The 24,514-nt window shown below is 36.8% G+C and overlaps 1 protein-coding gene across 1 annotated transcript in view; it reads left to right on the top strand.

Moving 5' to 3' along the window:
• The window catches only part of LOC123880215 (glutamate receptor 1-like), a 136,175-nt gene that overhangs the window by 2,384 nt on the left and 109,277 nt on the right, over positions 1-24,514 (top strand). The window contains exon 2 of the mRNA XM_045928209.1: positions 23,373-23,525. Within this exon, the coding sequence (XP_045784165.1) occupies positions 23,373-23,525 (153 nt within the window). The remainder of the gene's footprint in view (positions 1-23,372; positions 23,526-24,514) is intronic.

The following is a 24,514-nucleotide window of genomic DNA, read 5'->3' as shown; positions in this document are numbered from 1 at the left end:
CAGGCTGGCTGACTGACTGACTGTCTGACTGACTGCAGCTTAAACCTAATTAGCCCTATTTTTCTATGAATTCACGTCACCACAGCCTATTATTCGACATAATATTATTATCGAATGCAGGATTAAACCAAGAGTTCACTCACACAGTGTTCATTCACTCTGCCTATGTCTGCGACAGATGTTATGGACCTGCTAATTCGATGTTGAATGCACAATCATGTTCGCATTCATCATGTTATTTACATAGCGATGCATTTCATTACATTAATATACGTATACAATATAGTTCTAATCATAATGAAGGCTCATTAGGTAATCATATGGCAAAGGATTGATAACGAGTTAGAGAAGTCAGTGTTTCAATCGACATAATGGAAATAATAATATAATGATGCTAGCCTAATAGTTGGAATGTTCGCCTTCTTTTCGGAAGGTAAGGTTTCCATACCGTATCAGTGATTAGGTACCTCTAACTTTTCAGAGTTATGTTCGTTTTAAGCACAAAGCAATTTAGATGATGACTATGTCATAAATGAATAATTTCTTAAAGGAACTATTAAATAGAGAGTCTTTCAAATACATTAAATCTACGTCTGCTGTTAGTTTTAAATTTGCTAACCATTGTAAGTTATTGATTTAACTAAAAAACCGGCCAAGTGCGAGTCAGACTCGGACACTGAGGGTTCCGTACTAGGGTATTTTTGCCAACATTTTGCACGATAAATCAAAAACTGTTATACATAAAAATGAATAAAAATCTATTTTAGAATGTACAAATAAAGCCCTTTCATATGATACCCCACTTGGTATAGTTATCTTACTTTGAAAATTGAAACATATTTTTTAATGATGTGACGGATGGACGGACGGACGGACGGACGCACGGAGGGACAGACAGACAAGTTTTTCCTTTTGGGGTACGGAACCCTAAAAAGTACGTCAAATTACGTCACATGTTTATGACGTCACATCTGTGTATTTCATACAAGCTCCCTTAAGTAAGAGTTTTGGCGTTTGACAAAATATTGCTAATTTAACTAATAGTCATAATCCCCATTATAATACAGGGTGTAACCAGAACGCTAGTAAAAACTTAGCGTTTTTTTTGTACTACCTTAACTCAATCCAATGCTAATAACCATTTATCTTATTTTGTAGTTTTAGTGATTTAGTATTTTTCAAACCCGCAATGTACAGTGTGCAAACTCGGATCAATGCCCCACCTACGACACGTCATTGACTCCGAGTGGCCTATTTACGTAACGTTCGTTGATCTCTATAGCGTCAGTCAGATGTTTTGTTTGCAATATATTGCAAAAATATAAGGTGTTCGTTTTTGCTAGCGTTCTGGTTGCACTTTTTATATCCAGCCGTGGTCAATAAGTTTATAATGATGATCACGATAAATGATAAATATGTAGGGTCAGATTAACGAATCAGAGCTTTTACGTTCGTATAACTATCCCCAGGCATCAATGCACTGCAGAAAAACATAAATATTTAAATAAATTCAAACCTGAATTTCGAATTCAAATTCAAATATCTTTATTCCGTTGAACAGGATATATGAATATATGGTTTAATCCCCATTCACACAACAAAATGTATCGTGTTAATCCTGATGCAATACATGAGTTAACTGCAATCATTCATTAGGGCGAAATGCTCGCTTGCTTATTACAGATGCTATTTACACGGTGGCTCTTCAGCCGATAGCGCTCGCATAATAAAATAATGACTGCTCATTAAGTTGCAGCCGGTTGTAAATCAACGTTATTTCCATTCTACAAATAGGGTAATATGACTGCTATTATTTCACGTACTTAGGTAAATATCTATACTTTATTTCAATAAATAATACTGACGTGTCTGTCTGTAATTTTGAAATAACTACCTCATATTAAGCTCATATGGTTATTTGAACTGCACCACAACTGAATCACACGGTTTTAAAAACTAGCCTACTACGTCGGTTAGAACAAGGAACGAGTTCCCACGGGATTTTTGCAAACCTAAACCTACGCGGATGAAGTCGCGGGCATCGGCTAGTCAATAAATATTTACAGTATCCAGAGCCTCTACTCTAGTGCAATTTTTAAGCTAACGTTCTTCTTGAGGAATTTTTAAAAAGTCTTGATAGTGGCACGAAATTTTTTTCACGATATTAATTTCATTATGAATAATTGCATGGTGTAAACGTCTAATTTCATAATTCATGTAGGTATGTATGGGAAGGCACTGGACGGATAAGATACGGGTTCTGTTAGTTTAGGGGGCAAATTTTCATGAAAGTTGTATGTAACCAAGATTTGATCAATGTCTTTAATAGTTTATTAGATAATCCGAATTCTGACGGAGCTCACAATCGGTTCAGATTGTTACAGAGTACCTACCTAAGTAACATGAAATTTGTATGATAGGATAGGTTTGTAGGATAAGATAGAATTGTATATATGTATAATTGTATATAGATTGAATTGTAGGATGAGATAGGGCATAATAAGGCTGACATACGGAAATGTAAAAGCCTGTTAATAAATGATAAACAAATAATAATATGTAACCAAAATGTTGGCAACAACGAAGACAGGTGATAGTACTGATGATTACTGATAGTACCCCCCCCCCCCCCCTAGGATAGGGGATATAACACCCCCGACAAGTGAAGGTTACAGTAACTAGAAAAGACCGAAAAGACCTGATAACTTTCAAACGGCTGAACCGATTTTCTTGGACTATTCCGCGCTTACGATCCAAAGTATCTGAGTTTTGCAAAACATCATTTTCAAATAAATAATTATGTATGTAGGCAACGTCCATCTTGACAGCTTGACATTTGTCAATTGACATAATATTATGAACCTAACGGTTATATAACCTTCTTTTCTACAAGAAAACTAGAAAAGAGCTGATAACTCTTAAACGGCTGCACTAATTTTTTTGGATTATAGCTAAGAACACTCTCGATCAAGCCAACTTTCAAACAAAAAAAAACTAAATTAAAATCGGTTCATTCGTTTAGGCGCTACGATGCCACAGACAGATACACAGATACACAGATACACACGTCAAACTCATAACACCCCTCTTTTTGGGTCGGGGGTTAAAAACGTAAAGTATGACAGAAAAATGGATGTTACTGGTCGGCCAGCGTGTTATAAATACAATGTCATATTTTGTTTCGTAAAAAGCGCTTTTACCGTTTTATTGACGCTTCGATGCACTTCGCTGCGTCAATATTGCTCTCGTAATAACATAACGACCGCTCATTAAGTAATATAGTGCATTTAATAATGAAATCCCGAAAAATCTGTTAATAAGGTATGGCTTGTTCATTAACAGGGATGTTTACAAATCACACGATTTTCATTGATACAACTAGCTTATGCCTGCAACTTCGTCCGCGTGGACCAAATCAACCCTTATTTTACCCTCTTAGCGGTTGAATTTTCAAAAATCCTTTCTTAGCAGATGTCTTCGTCATATAATAGCTATCAAGATGTCAAATTTTAGCCCGATCCGTCTAGTAGTTTGAGCAGCGCTTTGATGGATCAGTCAGTCAGTCAGTTAGTCAATCAATCAGCTTTTCCTTTTTAACCCTCGACCCAAAAAGAGGGGTGTTATAAGTTTGACGTGTGTATCTGTGTATCTGTGTATCTGTGTATCTGTCTGTGGCATCGTAGCGCCTAAACGAATGAACCGATTTTAATTTACTTTTTTTTGTTTGAAAGGTGGCTTGATCGAGAGTGTTCTTAGCTATAATCCAAAAAAAATGGTTCAGCCGTTTAAAAGTTATCAGCTATTTTCTAGTTTTCTTGTAGAAAAGAAGGTTAGATAACCCTTAGGTTCATAATATTCAAGTGTCAATTGACAAGTGTCAAGTTGTCAAGATGGACGTTGCCTAGATATACATAATTATTTATTTGAAAATGATTTGTCGGGGGTGTTGAAAATTTTTAATTTACACTTGTTTATATTTAAAGACGTGAATACGTCTATTTGCTCGCTAAGTGCGACGTTTTTTTTTATTTTTTTTTATTTTATTTGACTAACCAACAACTTTTATACAGAAACATCATACAAACGTTAATAAATGGCTAGTACAGAAGATTTAGATACAATGATGTTTTAAAAGATTAGCAGGTAGTAAAGTATGTTACGCGTCGCGCTGCACATTGTTCTTACCTACCCACTAGATTAAGTACTATGTACTGACTTTACCAATTTGTCAATATGTTGGTTTCTATAGATTAATTTTTATTGTATAGCTACATTGATTTTGAAAGAGCCACCCTTAGCTATAAGAATTCTTCCTCAGTGCTCTGTTAAACCAACTGTAGTTTTTGTGGCGCTGAATGTAATAAAAACTTTCTGTATATATTTTTTAAGTTAATAAATATAAATAAATAAATAAAAAAGCACCCTGATAGCCGGTCTAACTTTTTTGTGTTACTAAAATATACCGTCAGATTTTGCTAATACCTAGGAGACTAACAATGCGGCTTAGGTCACAACGGATAGAGAATGTCTGTATGTGTTTGTAATACAGTGTTTCTTTTTGCCTGTGACGTTATGGGCTAGTGTGGGCGCTTTGTGTGAAATTAGAAATTAGTGTAGTGTGATAAAGCGTTTATATAGGATGTTTCGCCGTTTAAAACAAGCGTAATATGTAGCACTTCACCCTAGCGATTTTTGACCAACGTTCATATTTTCGAAATCTATAAAATGAGACTTTACCACTTTAGGGCATGAAAACTCGATCCTTATATCAATTAATTATTGTTACTTTTGGACATGAATCTGCAATTGATATTTTTTGGTATCATGCACACTTCAACATTCGATTTCATAAAGTTTTTTGATATATGAAAGAGCTCAAAGGGACTCTATTAGAAAAGGAATCACAAAAACATGGTTTCACCAGTTTCGTACATCGACATTTTCTTTTAAATACATGAACGCCGATGCCAATTTCCAGATGACTTGCTGTTCAATAAATAAACTGCACAACTCGCATCCCAAACTTTGTACCGAATACTCTCAAAGTTATTTTACTGGCCGGTGTATCGACAAATTGCAAGTTGAAAATCCGTCGTATCACGCACTTGCCCCTATAGATTAAGGTAAGGACTGACTGGTGATACTTACATAACGGACCCACTTAACTTGACTCGTAAACTTGATGACTTGTCATCATTGATGATTGAATAGGCATCTTCTAGACAAGCGGGCTCCACCTTCAGCTGCATCATCACTTGCCAGCAGGTTTGATTGCAGCCAAATGCTAGTCAATCATCATCAATGGCCTATAACAGTTCACTGCTGGACTAAATGCCTCTCATAACGGGAGGGTTTGCCCATAATCACCACGCTGAGCTGACAGGTTGGTGATCACAGTAGATGCTAGTCAATAAATTAAAAAAAAAACGCACGTTAATACTTAATTTATAATATCCACGGAGATTCAGTATAGGCCTACAGATTGGCTCAAAATTGTGAAGGGGATGCTCGTGCAGCATTTTGTTCCTAGATTCAACGAGAAGTACTTCAGAATTCAATAGAAAATGGAACAATACGTACAATTGTATACGTGAGTGAAGGGTGTATAGTATACCAATGAAATTATACCATAGAAATGGCACGTTCATATTACGTGACGTAAAAAATTCGTACTTGGTTATAAGTAAGACAGTGACAGAAGATACAAAAGGCACGATAGTAGAAGAGATGAGAGAGAATATACTCTACAAATGTGATCCAAGTGTCGTAGGTTTTCACTTTCGATACGTATTATCTCTTATTATCTTCTGCTTTTTTACATATAATAATATAATGACCATTTCCAGTTGCGACTCCGTCCGCGTGGATCAAGGTTTTTTTTTTAAATATAATATTGTCAATTTCCAGCAGCTCTTCAACAAAAAATCACGTCAATCCATTGCTCTGCTACGACCTAATTTAAGGACAGACCAACAAATTAATATCATTGGTGTATAATCAACGTAGGAATATTGATTTGCATACGATGTCTAGTCTGTTCTTCCCTTTATTTGGCGGTCCGACAAACTTGGCAGAAACTCACGCAAACGTGGATTGGTATTTTTACACTTTTTTTAAAAGCCGTGCACCTATACCAAGCAATTTCGGGATTTCCGGAATAGAGAGAAATTCGTCAGGCGTGATTTTGTTTACACCGTTCACAGAGACTCCAGTGTATGTCATGTCCGTTATTGACACGCTATAAAAACATTCAAAGTCCAAACCAATACCCAGGCTTTTTATTACGAGTAAAACTGATTCATATGGGATTTTTAGAAAACTTAAGTCGATCTAGTTGAGGTTTTAAATAAAAAATTAAAGGCCTAAAACTTATTTCATTAGACAACCAATTCGAGGCATTTTGGATCTTGTAGGTCTATCATTCCTATTCGTAGTAATAAGCTAAGCTGATTTTTTTGCTCTTTCGAGGGAACTTTCGGTTTGATCCTGAATCGAATCAAATATTAGGCTATCTATAATGGGTGACCTAGTGTCAAAGGTAGGAACATTTGACGCCTGCCAGTAACGTCCAAGCCTCGACGTTTTGTTAGAAGTTCCCTAACTGTCGTGACTCATGAACTGTGTGCTCGGTATTGGCACATTTCATTTGCCTGTAAAAGACGTTCTATCTCGTATTAAATAGACGCCTTACATTCTCTTAAAACAATACTCCTGAAACAATATTCCTGATACCAGATATTTCCTTCTTTCGGGCTTCGTGAGGCAACCTGAGATTTCCTAAACAGGGGAATGTGAGAATAAAATAGCTATCCGATGTGAAAATTGTAGCGCCCGCCGGCTACGTTTAGTAATTGCTTTTACCTGGGATTAAAAACCGGTTGAGTGTAAATAAAAACCTTAATAAAGAGCCACTTACTACATGAAAACATTTCAAAAAGGGCAATATTTAGTCCAACGTAGTATATTTTTTTTTTTTAATAGACGGAACGTAGTATTTGGGTTCTATACTAATAAATAAAATTGGAGTGTCTGTCTTTAATTCCGAAATAACTACCTCATTTATTTTAATTCATATTAAGCTCATGTTATAGTTATTTGAACTGCACTATAACTAAATCATACGTTTTTAAAATTTTTGTCTGTCTGTCTGTTAGAACGGGCTAATTTTCGGAACGGTTGAACCTTACGCGGGGGTATATGTCCAACGTTGAAGCTTTAGGAGAGAATTGATTGAAATTATGAGATTGATAATATAACAGACGAATTATATCCTTCTAAAATTTGATCATCCGTTTAGAATAAGATTTCACATAGAGTGGACTACTATGGGAATAGGCACATTCAGATAGATTAGGTGATTTGTACCTGATATCTGCGGGGTAATCTTCACTAGATGAAAGCCACGAAACCCAATGATTGGTTCTACATTGTTGCATCACTGAGTGTTATAAAAGTAATAATTCGTAGCAATCCTTTAATGGATCATAAATATATATCAAATGGGCTTTCATCAAGTGATGATCACTGAGTTAGTGAACCAACCTCCACTGGGCTATAGCAGAGTGAACTAGAGTGAAGAAACTTCTGGTTTTGGTCCTGAATCGACATCAGTCATCAGTAAGGCTAGGAGTGAAGTGAAGTCAAAGATACCAGTCGTTTCATAGCCTATCTAGACTTAAATGTAGGTAACGTATTTTAATATAGCGCCAGTGTAGGTGAAGCCTCGACGTTTTTGACCCCCGACCCAAAAAGAGGGGTGTATAAGATTGACGTGTGTATCTGTGTATTTGTGTATCTCTTTGTGGCATTGTAGCTCCCAAAACGAATGAACCGATTTTAATTTAGTTTTTTTTTGTTTGAAAGGTGGTTTGATTGAGAGTGTTCTTAGCTATAATCGAAGAAAATGGATTCAGCCGTTTCTATCAGCTTTTTTCTAGTTTTCTTATAGAGGTTTTTGTGTCGGGGGTTTTTAACTTTTGAGTTATGTTACAAGCTTCCTAACTGTCATAAACTGTGGTGATGATCACTGATATAGCGTATCCCCTAGGGGTGAGGTAACGGACGCCTGGCGTTATAAAACCTCGCAAATTGCAATAATACGGCACATGTTAAAAATGTTAATTAACACTTTCCATTTCCCCGAACACAATATTGAGTTAAATGGCTCGAAACATTTCACTGTATTTTAATAGAATAATTTATTCCGTGTATTTTACATTTTGGAACTCAACTTATGCTTTGCTGCTTACTAATTATTTCGTTATTAGCTTTAGACCTCGGCTCTCATGTTCTGAGTTTATGTTTTAGCTTGAACTATTTGCCTATGAGGATGTGTGTAGTAAATAGAGATTGTGGGTTTATACCAATATTTGAGGCATGAATTGTTTGGTAGGGAATTTGGAGGGTAATTAATTCATGGTTCAGGTTTATAATTACTTATCGATTCAAAATGAATTAGTTTCTCTAGTGCACTTCAAACCACTCTCCATACAAACGTTATTTGCTTCTAATTGAAATATTAACCAATCAAACACAATGAAAATTCTTAGATAGGTTTTAGAAGCAATTTTCGGTGGTTTATCAGATTGCCCTAAATTGCCCTAATTCATAGTTTCAGAGTAATCGGGCTCAAAGGTGTAAATCTTTGAACCATGTTATTTTAAAACGAATCAACCCCTCTTAAAAGAAAAAGATCGAGATCTTTAATTTCTTCTCGGTATTAAGCGGATTCTTGGGTTTTGATTCTTGCCCGAGTAAAAGTTTATTTACTGTATCCTATACAAGGTGTAGCCAGAACGCTAGCAAAAACGAAGACAGGTGTTAGTACTGATGATTACTGATAAGGTGCTACAAAAAAAACGTAAAAAAATTTAAAAATCCTCAAAATATTTTTAAAATTTCAAAATATATTGCAAATAAAACATCTGACTGACGCTAGATGTCAGCGAACGTTATGTAAATAGGCCACTCGCGGTCAATGCCGCGCCGTAGGTGGTGCAGTGACCCAAGTTTTGCACGCTATATGTGTATTCCGGTTTTGAAAAATACTAAATCATTAAAACTACTAAATAAATTTTTCATTTCATTTCGTTTTCAAGCAAAATGGTTATTGGCATAGGATTGTGTTTAGGTAGCATAATAATAACCCTAAGTTTTTGCCAGGGTCCTGCTCACGCCCTGTATTTTGAAGCGAAGCTTCGTCACGATTGCCATGCGGAAAGAAAAATGAAAAAATCGTCATCGTCGTTTAACATCATTATAAATCGGAGTAATTCCCTCACTCTCAAAGTTTCCTTCACTTACATACATATTATAACTACTTAGTTTGAGATGCAACCATTGGTTGAACATTATATAATCAAATCCTTTACGTCAGAAACATTTTACTTAGTAAGGTGATAGCCATAAGACCGCAAAATGTTTTGTTTCAACAAAAGGCTCCAAAAATGAATTATTACAACTAAATATTGTACTCAATTCCCTCGCTCTCATCTCTACTGGTCTAACCGACACTATGGACCGATTGCTTTCAAAATTGAAAATGCTGCTATTACTAAATAATCACACTAACACCTGACACCGCATTAGCCATGAATCAACATTGCACCCGTGCAAAGCCATGGTTGGTCGCTAGTATATAATGAGATAAATCATTCATTTGACAGCAACTTCAATGTTGTAGTAGCCATAGCTAAGTTACACGCCGATTGGGATCTGACCGCAATCCGTTAACCTGGCATTAGTTGCGATTGAGCCAATTAATCATCATAATTAACGATTATCAGCATAATGTGTCACCTATTAATAATAACCTGAATTAACTGAGCATAATATTATTGTCTGCAATATGATTACTGTATAAAATTATATAAAAGCTACTTAGGCCAATCCTACCTTACAGCTCTAAGTAACAAGATAAAGTTGAAAACTAAAACCCGACTGCGATCGTCTTATAAACGCTGAAATATTATAGTAAAATTGTTTTTCTGTCGCTCGGTATATTTTAATGTTGTAGTACATTTACATTTATGAACTCAGAACTTTTTCCTCTTTCATTTGACATCCCATTCAATACAACAGCAAAAAAAATTTTTGAGACCCCCACTTTTTGTGAAATCCGTTAGGTCAATTTTTTTCGTATAAAGTGTAACCTATACCACCCGGACCTTTACGACGAATCGATTCACACCTCATTCATCAAAATCGGCCCAGTAGTTTAGGCACTACGGTGGAACACACAGAATCTGGATACAAACATACATACCCACACACACACATACATACCCATACACATCCATACATACATATATTAGACTGCTAAAATCATAACCCTTCCTTTTGGCTTTGCCGCAGTCGGGTAAAAAAGAATAATCGATGCTATTCAGGATAATGGTTTTTGGCGCATTTTTTACAATCACGAACTGTACGACATGTGCCACGCATGGACGACACACGAGCCCCGAAAAAGTTCTTGGACAGCAAACCAGGGGGCCGCAGAAGCCAAGGAAGACCTAGAGGTAGGCATGTTGATGGCGTGGAGAAGGACATGCATGAGGGGGTTCGGAGTTGTAAGGGTGTAGTGCTTTAATGATGATGATGATGATCTAATATTCTTTTCCAAAATAAAACTTAATTACAAAAAATTTGTAGATGGGTAGGGAGGTACTGTTTGTTATGTTATTCCGGCATGTAAAATATTTCTGAATCATAGAGTGGCAAAGTGCCGATCGTTTTATAGATGGGCTACAAAGGCATTCCATTCTATTAATAACCGATTTGGTATTCGATAACGGTATAACACCGTCCTGGAGCGATGACAACGATAAATTGAAATACTATTAATTTAATAAATTACCTTTGATATTGCACCGTCCGATAGCATCGGAAATATTGTGCATGGGCATACAACTTAGTTTAGAGTGATATTGTGTGGGTGTGAACTGTAAATAGATGGATTTCACATGTTTGTATAATTAATTAGGAATTACTTAGTGTGTATTGAAATTTTGGGCTTAGCCAAATTATTTTGATGGATAGCAATCTATTTCATAAGCTCAGAGAGTCTGTTCAGATAAATTTTGTGTAGGTATACTACATAATTATTTCTAATCGAATATATTATTGCCGCTACTCATAGCTGAAGTGGTAGTGGGCAGGCCATGCCTGTCGTAGAGGCGATGGCCGTTGGAGCCGGAAAGTCCTTGAGTGGAGACCGCGTTTAAGCAAACGTAGTGTGGGACGCCCTCCAGCACGATGGACCGACGATATAAAGCGGCTGGCGGGAAGTGGCTGGATGAGGAAGGCTGAGGACCGGGTGTGGTGGCGCTCTATAGGGAAGGCCTATGTCCAACAGTGGACGTCCACAGGCTGATGATGAATATATTATGTTCTAGGTATAGGTCTTTTTTTTCTGAAAAGAATATTAGCCATGTTAATCATAACTAATAACTCGACTAATGCTGTTAACTATTTTGCTATACTTAAGTAATCACGCGAATTTAGTTTGATTATAGGCACAGATATTAGTTTCTAGAATATGTCTGCAAATTTTCATGGACTTTAGTTGCTTAATATAAAATTGGATAAAATTGGAACTACGATTGTATGGAGTAAGTGACGGAGAGAGCCCTGCTAAGGGAGTTGGCTAACTAACGGCTTCTGCCATTTCGCTGCAACATATGCACTACATTTAGCCTGACCAGGACTGGAACCGAGTCCTCATGATCTGCATTCGAATACGCCAGGCAATAAATTTTAAAGTGGAGTACATACTCATCTTTATAATAATACGGAATGGCTTTCCAGAAGTTGGCAGTCAGTAAAAAGTCGTAAATATCGGTGCACATAAACCGAGGGGATAATGCCCATTGTCGGACGCATCGCGTTCGTATTGTTTTGCTAAGTGTGAACGAAATCAAGTTTATGGACTTTATGGTGCGCCATAAATCTGCCCAGATATTGGCGCTGGTTGTTATTGATATTTGCAGTTGTTTTGTTCTGGTAATTTATCTAGGCGCGGGTTGACCGCGTTCGCAATTCGAAATTATTTAGGTAATTTGACCAGGAGCTAAAGTTATCTTGAGTTATGGCCGGCCATGACTCAAGATCATAGATGAATGATATAATATCTCTATGCTCAGTCACTCACGGCCACTTGACTCGAGTAACATACAGTAAGGGAACGCGCCCCTTTGACGGTTCTCACAGGCACAGCAATTACTTGTGCTATACGACCTAAGTATCTACCTGCCAAATTTAATAATTCTAGGTCAACTGAAAAAACGACCGTATATGTTGTCTTCACAGACACGACAGACTGACGGACAGACAGACACCAGACAGATAGGCAACATAGATCCTATAAGGGTTCCTTTTTTCCTTTTGCGGTACGGAACCCTAAAAATCTTTCAGAGATTATATTTTTGCAGGACCAATGATGGTGAACAATAGTACTAGGTATATTTTTTATTCAGCAATTGTACACTCGTTGTCTCGCCTAGTTGCATTTCAAAGCGTAATATTTATAAAAAAACTAAAAAAAGCGTATTTTTCTCTATTGCTTTATTATCTATTGTTTTGGCTTGTATGCTAAACAAACTGGCGTTTATATTTATTCACCTACAATTTTTAGCGTTCCGTACCTCAAAAGAAAAAACCAGCCAAGTGCGAGTCGGGCCTCACTTTTTTGGGGTTCCGTACGTGATTTAAGTGTATAAAATATTTCTTTTTCGATCTAGAATATCGCAGTAAACCGTGAAAGAAAACCCCAAAAATGTTCATTTGTTTTGGTTACAGTTTACAAACTATTTTATAAAATATCGTTATTTTCAATACAGTAAGTTTAAATACAGTAAGTATATGGTACATAATATACCAAAATTTCATATTCCTAACTAGTTCAGTTTTTGAAATAGTCCCCGTCACAAAAATGGGCTAAGAGTGTAAACTTTGACGGAGCCCCATTTCTTTATTTTTTAAGATAAAAAAAACATATAAAACATACTCATACTCTACTTAATGAGTCCTAAACAATGATACCCCACATGCTGGGGTAAGAAAAAAATCTTTTTTCGACTCCATTTTCATTTATCGCGGCCCCCTGAAAAATAATTTAATTGAATCATCAGTTCAATATTTGGTTTTGGATCAAAGTTTTACACCAAATATCTCAACTTTTTTAACTCATTTCTTCTACGAGCTAGAGACCTGTGACACGCGGACAGACAGACGGACGGACGAACGGACAGACGGACAGACAGACAGACAGCAGTTTTTACCCTTTGGGTACGGAACCCTACAAAGGAACCCTTAATAATAGGATCACTTTGTTTACTGTCTGTTTGTCTGCCTGTCCGTCTGTCGTGTCAGTCAAGAAAACCTATAGGGTACTTCCTGTTGATCTAGAGTCATGGAATTTGGCAGGTGGGTAGGTCTTATAGCACTAGTATAGGAAAAAATCCGATGCACATTTTTTTGTAAGTAACTACTAATTAACGTTTTTCGGATTTTTTCCGTTATTTGTACTATAAGACCTGTGTTGTACCTTTTTATGATTCTAGATCAATGGAAATTACCTTATAGGTTTTGATTCTCTATTGTTGACTTACGCATCAGACAGACGGACAAACAGACAGATGAAGTGATCCTACAAGGGTTCCTTTTATCCTTGTGAGGTATGGAACCCTAAAAATACTAAAGAGACCGTAAACACAACTTATTAAAACAGCATAATACAAGTTACAATATTACACATAAAAAGTTGAATAAAGAAGCAAAGTAGCTTCTCTACATCCGAATCAGGCAACTTCCAGCCATAAAAGCGTCATGTGACAACTACACAATTCACGTTACGAGCCAAACATCTCGTTGTCGAGACAATATTTCGTTCAGGATTTTCCATATTGAGTTTGCCCGGAACAACAACGGAAAAAGTTTTCAACAATATTTGGATAAAGTTTCCGATGTTACCAGGTCAAACTTATCACATTACGTACCTAGCCTATCCTATACTTCGAACAAGCAATCACTACCAATATTAAAAATGCGAAAATATGTTTGTTTGTTGGTTTGACACATAATTACTCGCTAACAAAATGACAGATCGACGTGTTTTTTTGCGTGACAGACAGATCAAAATTCAAATTCAAATTATTTCTATTCAATTAAAATTTTACAAGTTGTACAAAAAATGGTTTAAAAACTTGGGGGTTGGTTTTTTCCATAACGTATCTCACAGAGAAAATTTCGAGAAACAACAAGTTGTTTGGAAAACCTGACCTCATTCACACGAGAGCTTTTTTAACATCCGTTAAAAAAGCGTTCAAATAGAACAAATGCTGCCAAGTATCTGTTCACACGTCAACGCTTTTTTAACGCGCACTTTGTATTTCAGCGCAACGCCGGGTTTTAACGCAAAGCTTTTTTAACGCTCATGCGAATTAGGGCTAAATAAAGAATGACGTCGCGGGAATAAGTTAGTCTACAATAAAGGAGGTGTGGCCTTGTTATAAAGCGCACCAATCGATTGTGCTAGTTAAATAAAGTTGTCCCAAGTCGGTAACTAGAAGGGTGATCGACTTTGGAGCTCCAAATATGAGCGTTTCTTTCTCCCAAAATTAAAATAATATTATCCATTGGCCAATCGCCATTATTAGCCACCTGCGCGAGAGATATTATAGTGCCCAAGTATAGGTGCCGTGTTTCCCTCACTCTCATAGCCCCTTGGGTCGGAAGTTCAAAGGCTTTACGTACTCCGAAGCAGGGGGATGAAACACCCCCAACTACTTATTAACTCTAGGCTAATACTGAGTAAATCTAGTTTATTTCTCCCAAAATAAAACATCATTAAACTGCATTGTCTAGATTTTTAAACCGCAATTTGTAATATAGACTATGGCTGGGACACACCAAACGCGTATGCAGCACGTAAGCGTAGACGTAGCGCGTACCATGACGTTGTAATGTATGGAACTGTATGAGATATGGCATACCGCTTGCGTGACGTGAACGTTCGCGTAGACGTAACGCGTGCTGTCATGTCTATGGATTCACGCGCGTCACTACGCGCACGTGTACGTGCTGCATACGCGTTCGGTGTGTCCCAGCTCTTAAGTAGAGTTTGAATTACTAAACCATAATTGCATATTAATTTACAAACTTCGTGCTACGAACATACGAAAATATAATGACCAGATGCTGATTGCGGTTTCAGATATAATAAACACAGACATACAATACTGTGGTTGAAGCTTCGCATAGGCCATTAGACTGGGCAGAATGAACTAGTGTGAGGGAACTCTCGGTTTGATCCTGAATGACAATGTGTTTATGCTATGGGTGACGTAAAGTCAAAGAAAAATAGGCGATTCATAAGCTACCTAGCGTCAAATGTGCCACGCCCACCAGTGACTTCGAAGCCTGGACGTTTTGTGAAAAGCTCCCTAAGACTGAGGCCACACCATGCGTTTTTGGTGCGTTGCGGCGTCGCACCGCTGTGGATTTGAGTATTGGGTACCACAGGGCAACTGCGTTGCCGCTCCGGTGAAAAGTATGGTGTTGCAACGCACAATTTCTCCCTGTCTCGTCTCACTGGTCCCAAGTCCGTTACACGTGCGGTGCGGCGCCCCACGACGTTGACGCATCGTGTGGCATGGTACAGCGATTTCTATGTAGAGCGACGCAATGACACCGCTCAGGCGCCGCACCACCAACGCAACGCATCTGTGACTATCCTCTTTAGGCCTCATTCATACGAGAGCTTTTTTAACGTATGTTAAAAAAGCGTTCAAATAGAACAAATGCATTCCCAAGTATCTGTTCACACGACAACGCTTTCTTAACGCGTACAACGTTAATACCCGCCAACGCAAGGTTTTACCGCAACGCTTTTATAACGCTCGTGTGAATTAGCGTTAACTGTTGTGAACTGTAACTGAAAATTTACCAAATTGACCCTGTTGGGAATCGAATCCTAGTCCAAGAGATTGTGATAAATCAATTGCTATTTAAAAGTTGATAAGGGATTCGTTAGCTTTACTTTTGTATAGTAAACTGGATCTGTCAGCCAAATCTAGCAGGGTTTCCAAGTCACAAAAACTTATAATTTCAAATGTGTGCGTGTTAAAAAAAATTTCAAAAGAAAAATAAAACCGACTTCAATAGCCACGAACACTAAAAAAGTAAAAAATAATTTTTGTTTTTACACGTCGTGTAATGTAATGTAATGTAAGCGAGCAATAATAAATATAAAAATAACTAGAAATCTAAGTGTGAAGCTCTAAGGGCGAAACGTGCGTCGAGTGTATTTTGGAGGATTTGTGTGGTGTTGCGTGGTGGTGCTCCGTATTGCTTGCCTGGTGGCTGGTTCGTATCGCATGCTGCATGTACCTGGATATAAATTTATCTGTTTCAGTGGATTATAGCGAATTAAGCTTTTGGTTCTTTGTATATCATTGACTTCCGCAAAGTAACGAATGCTTTTGTACTACAAGTACCTCTTCAAAATATCTTACAGTCTCTCGGGCTATTCCGATTCAGAATAGGTGTTCCGTTCAAATATATTGAAGTGACAGTCATAGTCGAGCGGGCAAAGCTGCAGGATCAAATGTCGAGGTTCAGTTTAAATTCCATTTGGAAGGTGGGGCCGGGATCAACGCTCCGGTGGGTTTAGGTTGACAAACGGCAGACTGCATTGTGCTCGGACCCACTCCTGGAAAATACATTATCAAATTCAAATCCATACCTTTGCCTTATCTTGTAGTGTTAGTGATTTAGTATTTTTCAAACCCGCATTGTATAGCGTACAAAACCCGGGTCTATGCCCCACTTACGAGGCGGCATTGACTTCGAGTGGCCTATTTACAGAACATCCGTTGACCTCTAGCGTCAGTCAGATGTTATGTTTGCAATTTATAATGAACTTTTTGAAAATCGAAGTTTTCTATAGTATCTTTTTAGTAATCATCAGTACTATCAACTGTCATCGTTTTTGCTAGCGTTCTGGTTACACCCTGTATTATATGATATCCATATTCCATATTTCCATATCTATCCTTACTTCTATAATATTACAAATGCGAAAGTAACTCTGTCTGTCTGTGTGTTATGCAATCACGCCTAAACTACTGAACCAATTTAAATGTTTAGTACAGAGATAGTCTATATAGCTTGAGAAAGGACCTAGGCTTATTTTTAATCCGAAAAGGGGCTGTAAGAGGTTAATATAAGGGATGAAAGTTTGTATATAAATTACGTCATTTTGAAAGTTAGAAGCTTGACACTTATTTTTTAGGTTTTACCCTATAGCAATAGCTAGACGATTCTATTAAAAGTGGTCGCTGTGGCCGAAATTCAGTTGAGTAGTAGGTACATTATTATTCAGTACCAATAGTATTCACTTTCTAAGAAAATAGTACTCTGCATGAAGTCAATAATAATATAATTTACGTCAAACCCATTTCTTTCCCTGTTAATACCTACGTCGTCTGCGAGAAACTCCCATATTGAGTTTCTCGAAACAAAAGCGTGAAAAGTTTTAACAATATGTAGATAGTTTCCAGAGGAATCTACTTCTTTCCATGTACATATTATATGAATCAATAATATATTATTTATTGTTTTTATTTCATTTTATTTATTTTACATGCCATTAAACTTAATTTGCTATAATCCGCTAAACCAAACAAATCCGTATGGTGCAACATGCAGCATGCGATATGCGCCGCCCGCCCTCCCACTGATAAACATGCAGGAAAAGCCAGCAACCAAGCAAGCCATACGCACCGCCACCACGCAGCACCACACAAATCCCAAAATCACTCGACGCAAGTTTCACCCCGACACCGGAGCATCCTTAGGATGTAAACCTTACAATGCCTAGTTGCAAAGATGATGATTACCAAATAGCGATTGTGGGATCTGTTCAAACGTAGGCTTAACTATTTAGCGTATACATTGAGCGGGGAACGCATGCGTTAAACGACTGGCACACTTGTCCAACGACCAGACGTAATGGGCTCACGGTCTCATAAACAAAAATATTACACCTCTATATTAAGAACCACTCTTACACTAACTTGAAAATTGTATAACAAATTCCACTGAAATTTTGCAGCCCTGAAAATTAGACGTAAATTAAAGCTGATTTTATTTATAAAAAGAAACGATTATTTTTAATAAGAACGTTAACTTTTATATAAATCTTTTATCTTTATTAATACTTACATAACATGCCCACAACTTCGTCCACGCAGATTACACAAACTTACCCCTATTATACTCCCGTAGGGGTTGAATTTTGAAAAATCCTTTCTTAGCGGTTGTCTACGTCATAATAGCTATCTGCGTGTCTAGTATAGTTTGATCAGTCAGTCAGTCACCTTATGCGAAACACTATAATTCTTTTAAAATCTGTTTAATAGCCTCTATAGAGTATCAAAAAAAAAAAAAAATTTGTATAGTTTCTGAAAATTTTGTGTTTCTGAGTTGAAACAGTTCTGATAAAGCGATGCGATATGCGGACAAAGTCGCGGGCTCCCCTAATGCGACGCGAAATGTAATTACATAAAGTATTCACGTGTTCACTGGCCTCCCGCCAGCACCCGACGCGGTGTAAACGCTATATGGTGACTTTATCTCCAACGTAATAATGTTGCTTCTTAATTTATTACAATTTTCCACTCCCTTGAAGTCCTATTAAAGCACTACTTGAATGTATGAGATAATTACGTTGGAAAAATAAAATTGGGGCGTAATATTCTGTAATACCTTGTGATCGTCGATGAGTTCACCGTCGAAACTCAAAGTATTTACTTATTCATAATGGATACAATTAGTATGGTACACTTTTAGATTATTAATTATCGAATTCGTTGGGTAATGATAAATCAATTACGTAATCATAAAAGTAAAGCTACGAGGGTTTCAAATGCACCCTAGGTCTTAAAAGAAGCCCACAACAATCTCAGCCGGGTATTTTTTTGGGCATTTATTTCAAACAGACTTATTGACGATTGTGGATAGGGTTCTTATAGAGATATCCACAGTCTATGTTCTTATACTGTACTGCTGGGGTACCTCGATTGTTAGTTCATCATTGTGCGTTGCCATCTTCAAACTGAAGCTCGGAGATTTTTTTGTAGTAGTGTGCTATTATTTTCGAGTGATGTACGTACGTTGGTTAGTCGTTTGATTTATTATATCAACTTAGACCTACAAACAATGCACCGGCGCAAACTCAACACTGTATAGTTTCAACACACAGTAATGAGCCATGATTTCTATCCTTCAGCCTGCATGCCATCGTTGCTGATATAGTATATATGCCATTATATACCATTTTTATGCCACTTTTTTTATTGCCATTAAAATGCCATTTTTTCGAGGTTATAGATTTGGAAAGAGGTATCATTTTGCGCTTTCCAGTAATCGGCCTATGCTACAGAAAGTCTCCATCATAACCTGCCAGTTATGATAGCTTCATTGATTAATTTCACTAGCCAAAATACAAAATATGCCATGATTCGTCGCTGTGTCAGCTTTAACAACAAGGTTTTCGACAGCAGTTTTTCATGGAATGGTATTTAGAGAATACCATTCCATGAAAAACTGCTCTCAAAATATAATACAACGTAAATTCACTACTTATATAAAACATAAGAGGCTTATTGTTCCGTTTGTACTCGGATTATTAATAATTATGTATTTTGTATTTTGATTTTCGATGAATAAATAAGTTTATATTATTTTGAAACAAAAAACAGGTAGCGTTTGTTATAGTAAATACGTTTTTTAGAGTTCTTTGCCCAAAGAGTGTCAAACAAGATTGTAGCCTATCTCCGCTGTCTGTCTGTCCGTCTGTCACAGCTTCAGCCAAAATATGTAACCAGTAAAAACGCAAGTAATAAAAAATAAAATATGAAACTGAAACCCAAGGGACGGTCACAATATTTTTTTTTGTTTCAACTGTAGCTTAGGGTGCTTACTGATTATGTTCCATGTTTTTTATTTAACAGGGCTCTCTCCGTCACTCGTTTCATACAATCGTAGTTCCAATTTTATTTGAATATTAAGCAACCACAGTCCATGAAATTTTGCAGACATATTCTAGAAACTAATATCTGTGTCTGTGGTGTTTTAGATTTTTCTAAAAATATGTAGTTTTAAAATTACAGGGGCTCAGAGATTTGTATGAAAATTTTTAAGACCGCATAACTTTGAAACCGAATATTTTAACAGAAATCTGGAAAACCACAGACATAAATCTGAAAACCGCGAATTTGTGGTTACATCGTTTAAAAAAAAATCAAATTATGTTTCAATTTTAAAAATAAGATAACTATACCAAGTGGGGTATCATATGAAAGGGCTTTACCTGTACATGTACATTCTAAAACAAATTTTGGTTTATCATGCAAATTGTTGGAAAAAATATCCGAGTACGGAACCCTCAGTGCGTGAGTCTGATTCGCACTTGGCCGGTTTTTTTTACTCAGATACAACTTACAGCCCTTGACTGCAATATCACCTCGTGGTAAGTGATGATGTACTCTAGAAGCGGGTTAACCTGAAGGGGTATGGCAGTTTTATTTAAACACATACTCCTTTGGTTTCTACACGGCATCGTTCCGGAACGCTAAATCGCTTGGTGGCACGGCTTTGCTGGTAGGGTGGTAACTAGCCACGGCCGAAGCCTTCCACCAGACTAGACCATAAATTCATAAATTATAAAATTTCCCAACCCTTGTTGGGAATCGAACACGGGACCTCCAGAGACCACAGCGCTTACCACTACGCCAGGGAGGTCGGTTGAATTCTGTGTGTATCAGGCTTTAACCGATTTCAGTAATTGTTTCGCCTACCGTAACGAAGCGTTTAGTGAAGGAAAAACGCTAATGATCTTTGAACGAACAAAATGGTTTTCTTACTGGAGTCATTGTTTTATTGGCAACGTTCTGGTTCCCTTGTATTTTTAGTTTTTTGTACCAAATCTCTTAAATAGGTCAATTTACTAAATTTCTCTTACCCTACTTCCGGTTTTTTCGTATTTAGTAAGCGCTGCTACATATACTTGTGCCATAGATATATAAGAAATATATCAACTCCTAACATTATAATATAAATAAATATTGGAACTATCTTTATACCCAGTACTTACCCACGTTAGTAAGCTAATAGGCCAAGTTTGATATCATTTTCGAATAAATCAGGGACGCTGAATTCATTTTAATACTATACTTTTTAATCACTACTAATCACTATCAGTCAGTCAGTCAGTATCAATGGACATAGGTTCACACGCCACAGTCTTACGCTGCTTGCATCTAGTGACTCCCTGTGACTCGTTCGATGTAAGTTTTCTGTGAATTAGTTAATTACTCAAATTCAATTTAGGTAGGTACATTTAATAAATTTCTGATCCTATCAGAAATTTATTAAATGTACCTACAAAAAAAAACAAAAAAAATTTCAAAAGAAAAATAAAACCGACTTCAAAAACCAAAAACACTAAAAAGTAGAAAATAATTTTTGTTTAGCTACACATGTAATGTACCTAGGTATGAAGTCGAGCGAGCATATTAAAACAAAATTAGAAATCCAAGAGTGAAGCTCGCCCGACTTCATACCTAGGTACATTACATGTGTAGCTAAACAAAAATTATTTTCTACTTTTTAGTGTTTTTGGTTTTTGAAGTCGGTTTTATTTTTCTTTTGAAAATTTTTTATTTCACAATTTTCAGTGGCCCCACTGTACTATAATATGCTATGCCCAGTTAAAACCCTACTGTTTACTAAGCTATTACAGTGATCGCGAGCAATTTGCTCTTATCCATTGAGGAGTTCTATTCTCCATCTCCGAAGATATTCATCAGATCTTCACCAAATTTATATGGGACCACCTGCACAGTATACCCTTTCAAACAAAAAAAAAAAAATTTCCAAATCGGTCCAGGGGTCTTTGAGTAATCGGGGAACATACATAAAAAAAAAAAAAAAAAAAGATCCCGACGAATTGAGAACCTCCTCCTTTTTTGGAAGTCGGTTAAAAATATTTCTTTTTGGTGTAACACTTCTAAAAGTTCAGCCAAAAGAGACAGCATACAAACTAAAGGTCTAAGGATCAGTCCTACCAAAGAAAATCTCTTGTGCAACGCCGTAGAAAATGTCTTACATTTGGTACTACTAATGGCTGAGCTTGATAGCTGATTACTTTTTGACACGGCCGAGGAGAGTCAAGAATTTTTAATTTTTCTAAACTTTGTTAGAGAGTAATGAAAGGTATTCGTTGGCTTTAGCAAACGTACTTAGTAGTAAAGGTTAACAAAGGAATCGGGGCATTCAACTAAATGCTATGTAAACGAGCGGCTATTAACAAATACCCAATTGCTTACGGCGCCGAGAATTGTTACTGCTAAAATAAATTGGTTGTGGTTTTGGCATGAAAGCAACTGTTGATCTGATGAAAATCTAGCCAAATATTTTATTATTTTTTGGTAACAATGCAGTCTAAGTTGAAAGCGAGTTATTGCGAAAGGATGTCAGTATAACGTTAGTAGATATAGCCTGCCTAATATAAATATACAGTATATAATAGACGAGTTTTGTTTTATTAGAAGCTCACTCTCTAGTTTGGTTCTCATTTGAATATTAACTTACATTCAAAAATTACATTCAAATCTTTGCAAATTTTAGGGTATTAGCGAGTTCCCTTAAAAATAAAGCTATAAAATGTCCAGTATGGATTGGCGGAATTTACACACCTTTGAGAACATCATGCAGAACTTTCTGATAAGTTTCATTACGATGACTTCCTTCGCCGTTAAAGCGAGATTTAGTGATATTTAATTACGTAAAACACACATAATATAGCTCCAAAAAGTTAGAGTTTGAAACCCCGACCTCCTAAATACTGATTGTAACCAGAATGCTACTAAAAACTCAGCGTTATTATTATGCTACCTTAAAAAAATCCAATGGCAATAACCACTGCCGCTTATCTTGTAGTTTTAGTGATTTAGTATTTTTCAAACCCGCATTATATAGCGTGCAAAACTCGGGTCAATACCCCACCTGCGACGTGGCATTGACTTCGAGTGACCTGTTTACGGAACGTTCGTTGACCTCTAGCGTCAGTCAGATTTTTTATTTGCAATATATGGCAAACTTTTAAAAAATACAGTATTTTTTTAAAAAAATCTCGTAGTTTTTTATGTTATCTTATCAGTCATCATCAGTACTATCACCTGTCTTCGTTTTTACTAGCATTCTAGTAACACCCTGTAGAAGGCTGACGTCTTAACCACTAGACTATCACAGCTCTGGCAGAAGACTTAAAAATTAAAATACATAGTTTAATTTGGCCTTCTTGTTCCCAGGAGCAATCTTCGACCAGAACACGGAAGAAGTCCAGAACGTGTTCAAGTACGCTATGGCGGTCCACAACCAGAACATCAGCAGCCGCCGACTGGAGTTACAGGCGTATGTTGACGTCATCAACACAGCTGATGCCTTCAAGCTTTCCCGACTCAGTGAGTATCAATCTAATAAATAAAAACCGGTCAAGTGCGAGTCAGACTCGCGCACCGAGGGTTCCGTACTCGCTTTTATATAACTTATATAACTTTCGCTTTTATACATCTCTCGCGTAAACTATTCAGTTTAGAAAATATTAGAAACCTCAATATCTTTAACCACAATATCATTTTTGAAGACCTATCCATAGATACCCCAAACGTATAGGTTTGATGAAAAATAAATATTGAGTTTCAGTTCTAAGTATGGGGAACCCCCATAAATTGTCTTTTTAACCCCCGACCCAAAAAGAGGGGTGTTATAAGTTTGACGTGTGTATCTGTGTATCTGTGTGTCTGTGTATCTGTGTATCTGTCTGTGGCATCGTAGCGCCTAAACGAATGAACCGATTTTAATTTAGTTTTTTTTGTTTGAAAGGTGGCTTGATCGAGAGTGTTCTTAGCTATAATCCAAAAAAATTGGTTCAGCCGTTTAAGAGTTATCAGCTCTTTTCTAGTTTTCTTGTGAAAAGAAGGTTAGATAACCGTTAGGTTCATAATATTATGTCAATTGACAAATGTCAAGCTGTCAAGATGGACGTTGTCTAAATACATAATTATTTATTTGAAAATGATGTTTTGGAAAACTCAGATACTTTAGATCGTAGGCGCGGAATAGTCCAAGAAAATCAGTTCAGCCGTTTGAAAGTTAACAGGTCTTTTCGGTCTTTTCTAGTTACTGTAACCTTCACTTGTCGGGGGTGTTATAAATTTTTAATTTACACTTGTTTCTAATTTTGTGTGAAAATCTTAATTCGGTTCAGAGAATACATCTACTTACCAAGTTTCAACAGTATGGTCCTTATAGTTTCGGAAAAAAGTGGCTGTGACATACGGACGGACAGACAGACAGACAGACATGACGAATCTATAAGGATTCCGTTTTTTGCCATTTGGCTACGGAACCCTAAAAACCAGCCAAGTGCGAAGTTTTCCTTCGCCTTAAG

Source organism: Maniola jurtina, chromosome Z (assembly GCF_905333055.1).
Source record: "Maniola jurtina chromosome Z, ilManJurt1.1, whole genome shotgun sequence".
NCBI classification, from domain to species: Eukaryota; Metazoa; Arthropoda; class Insecta; order Lepidoptera; family Nymphalidae; genus Maniola; species Maniola jurtina.
This window is presented reverse-complemented; position numbering and strand designations above follow the sequence as displayed.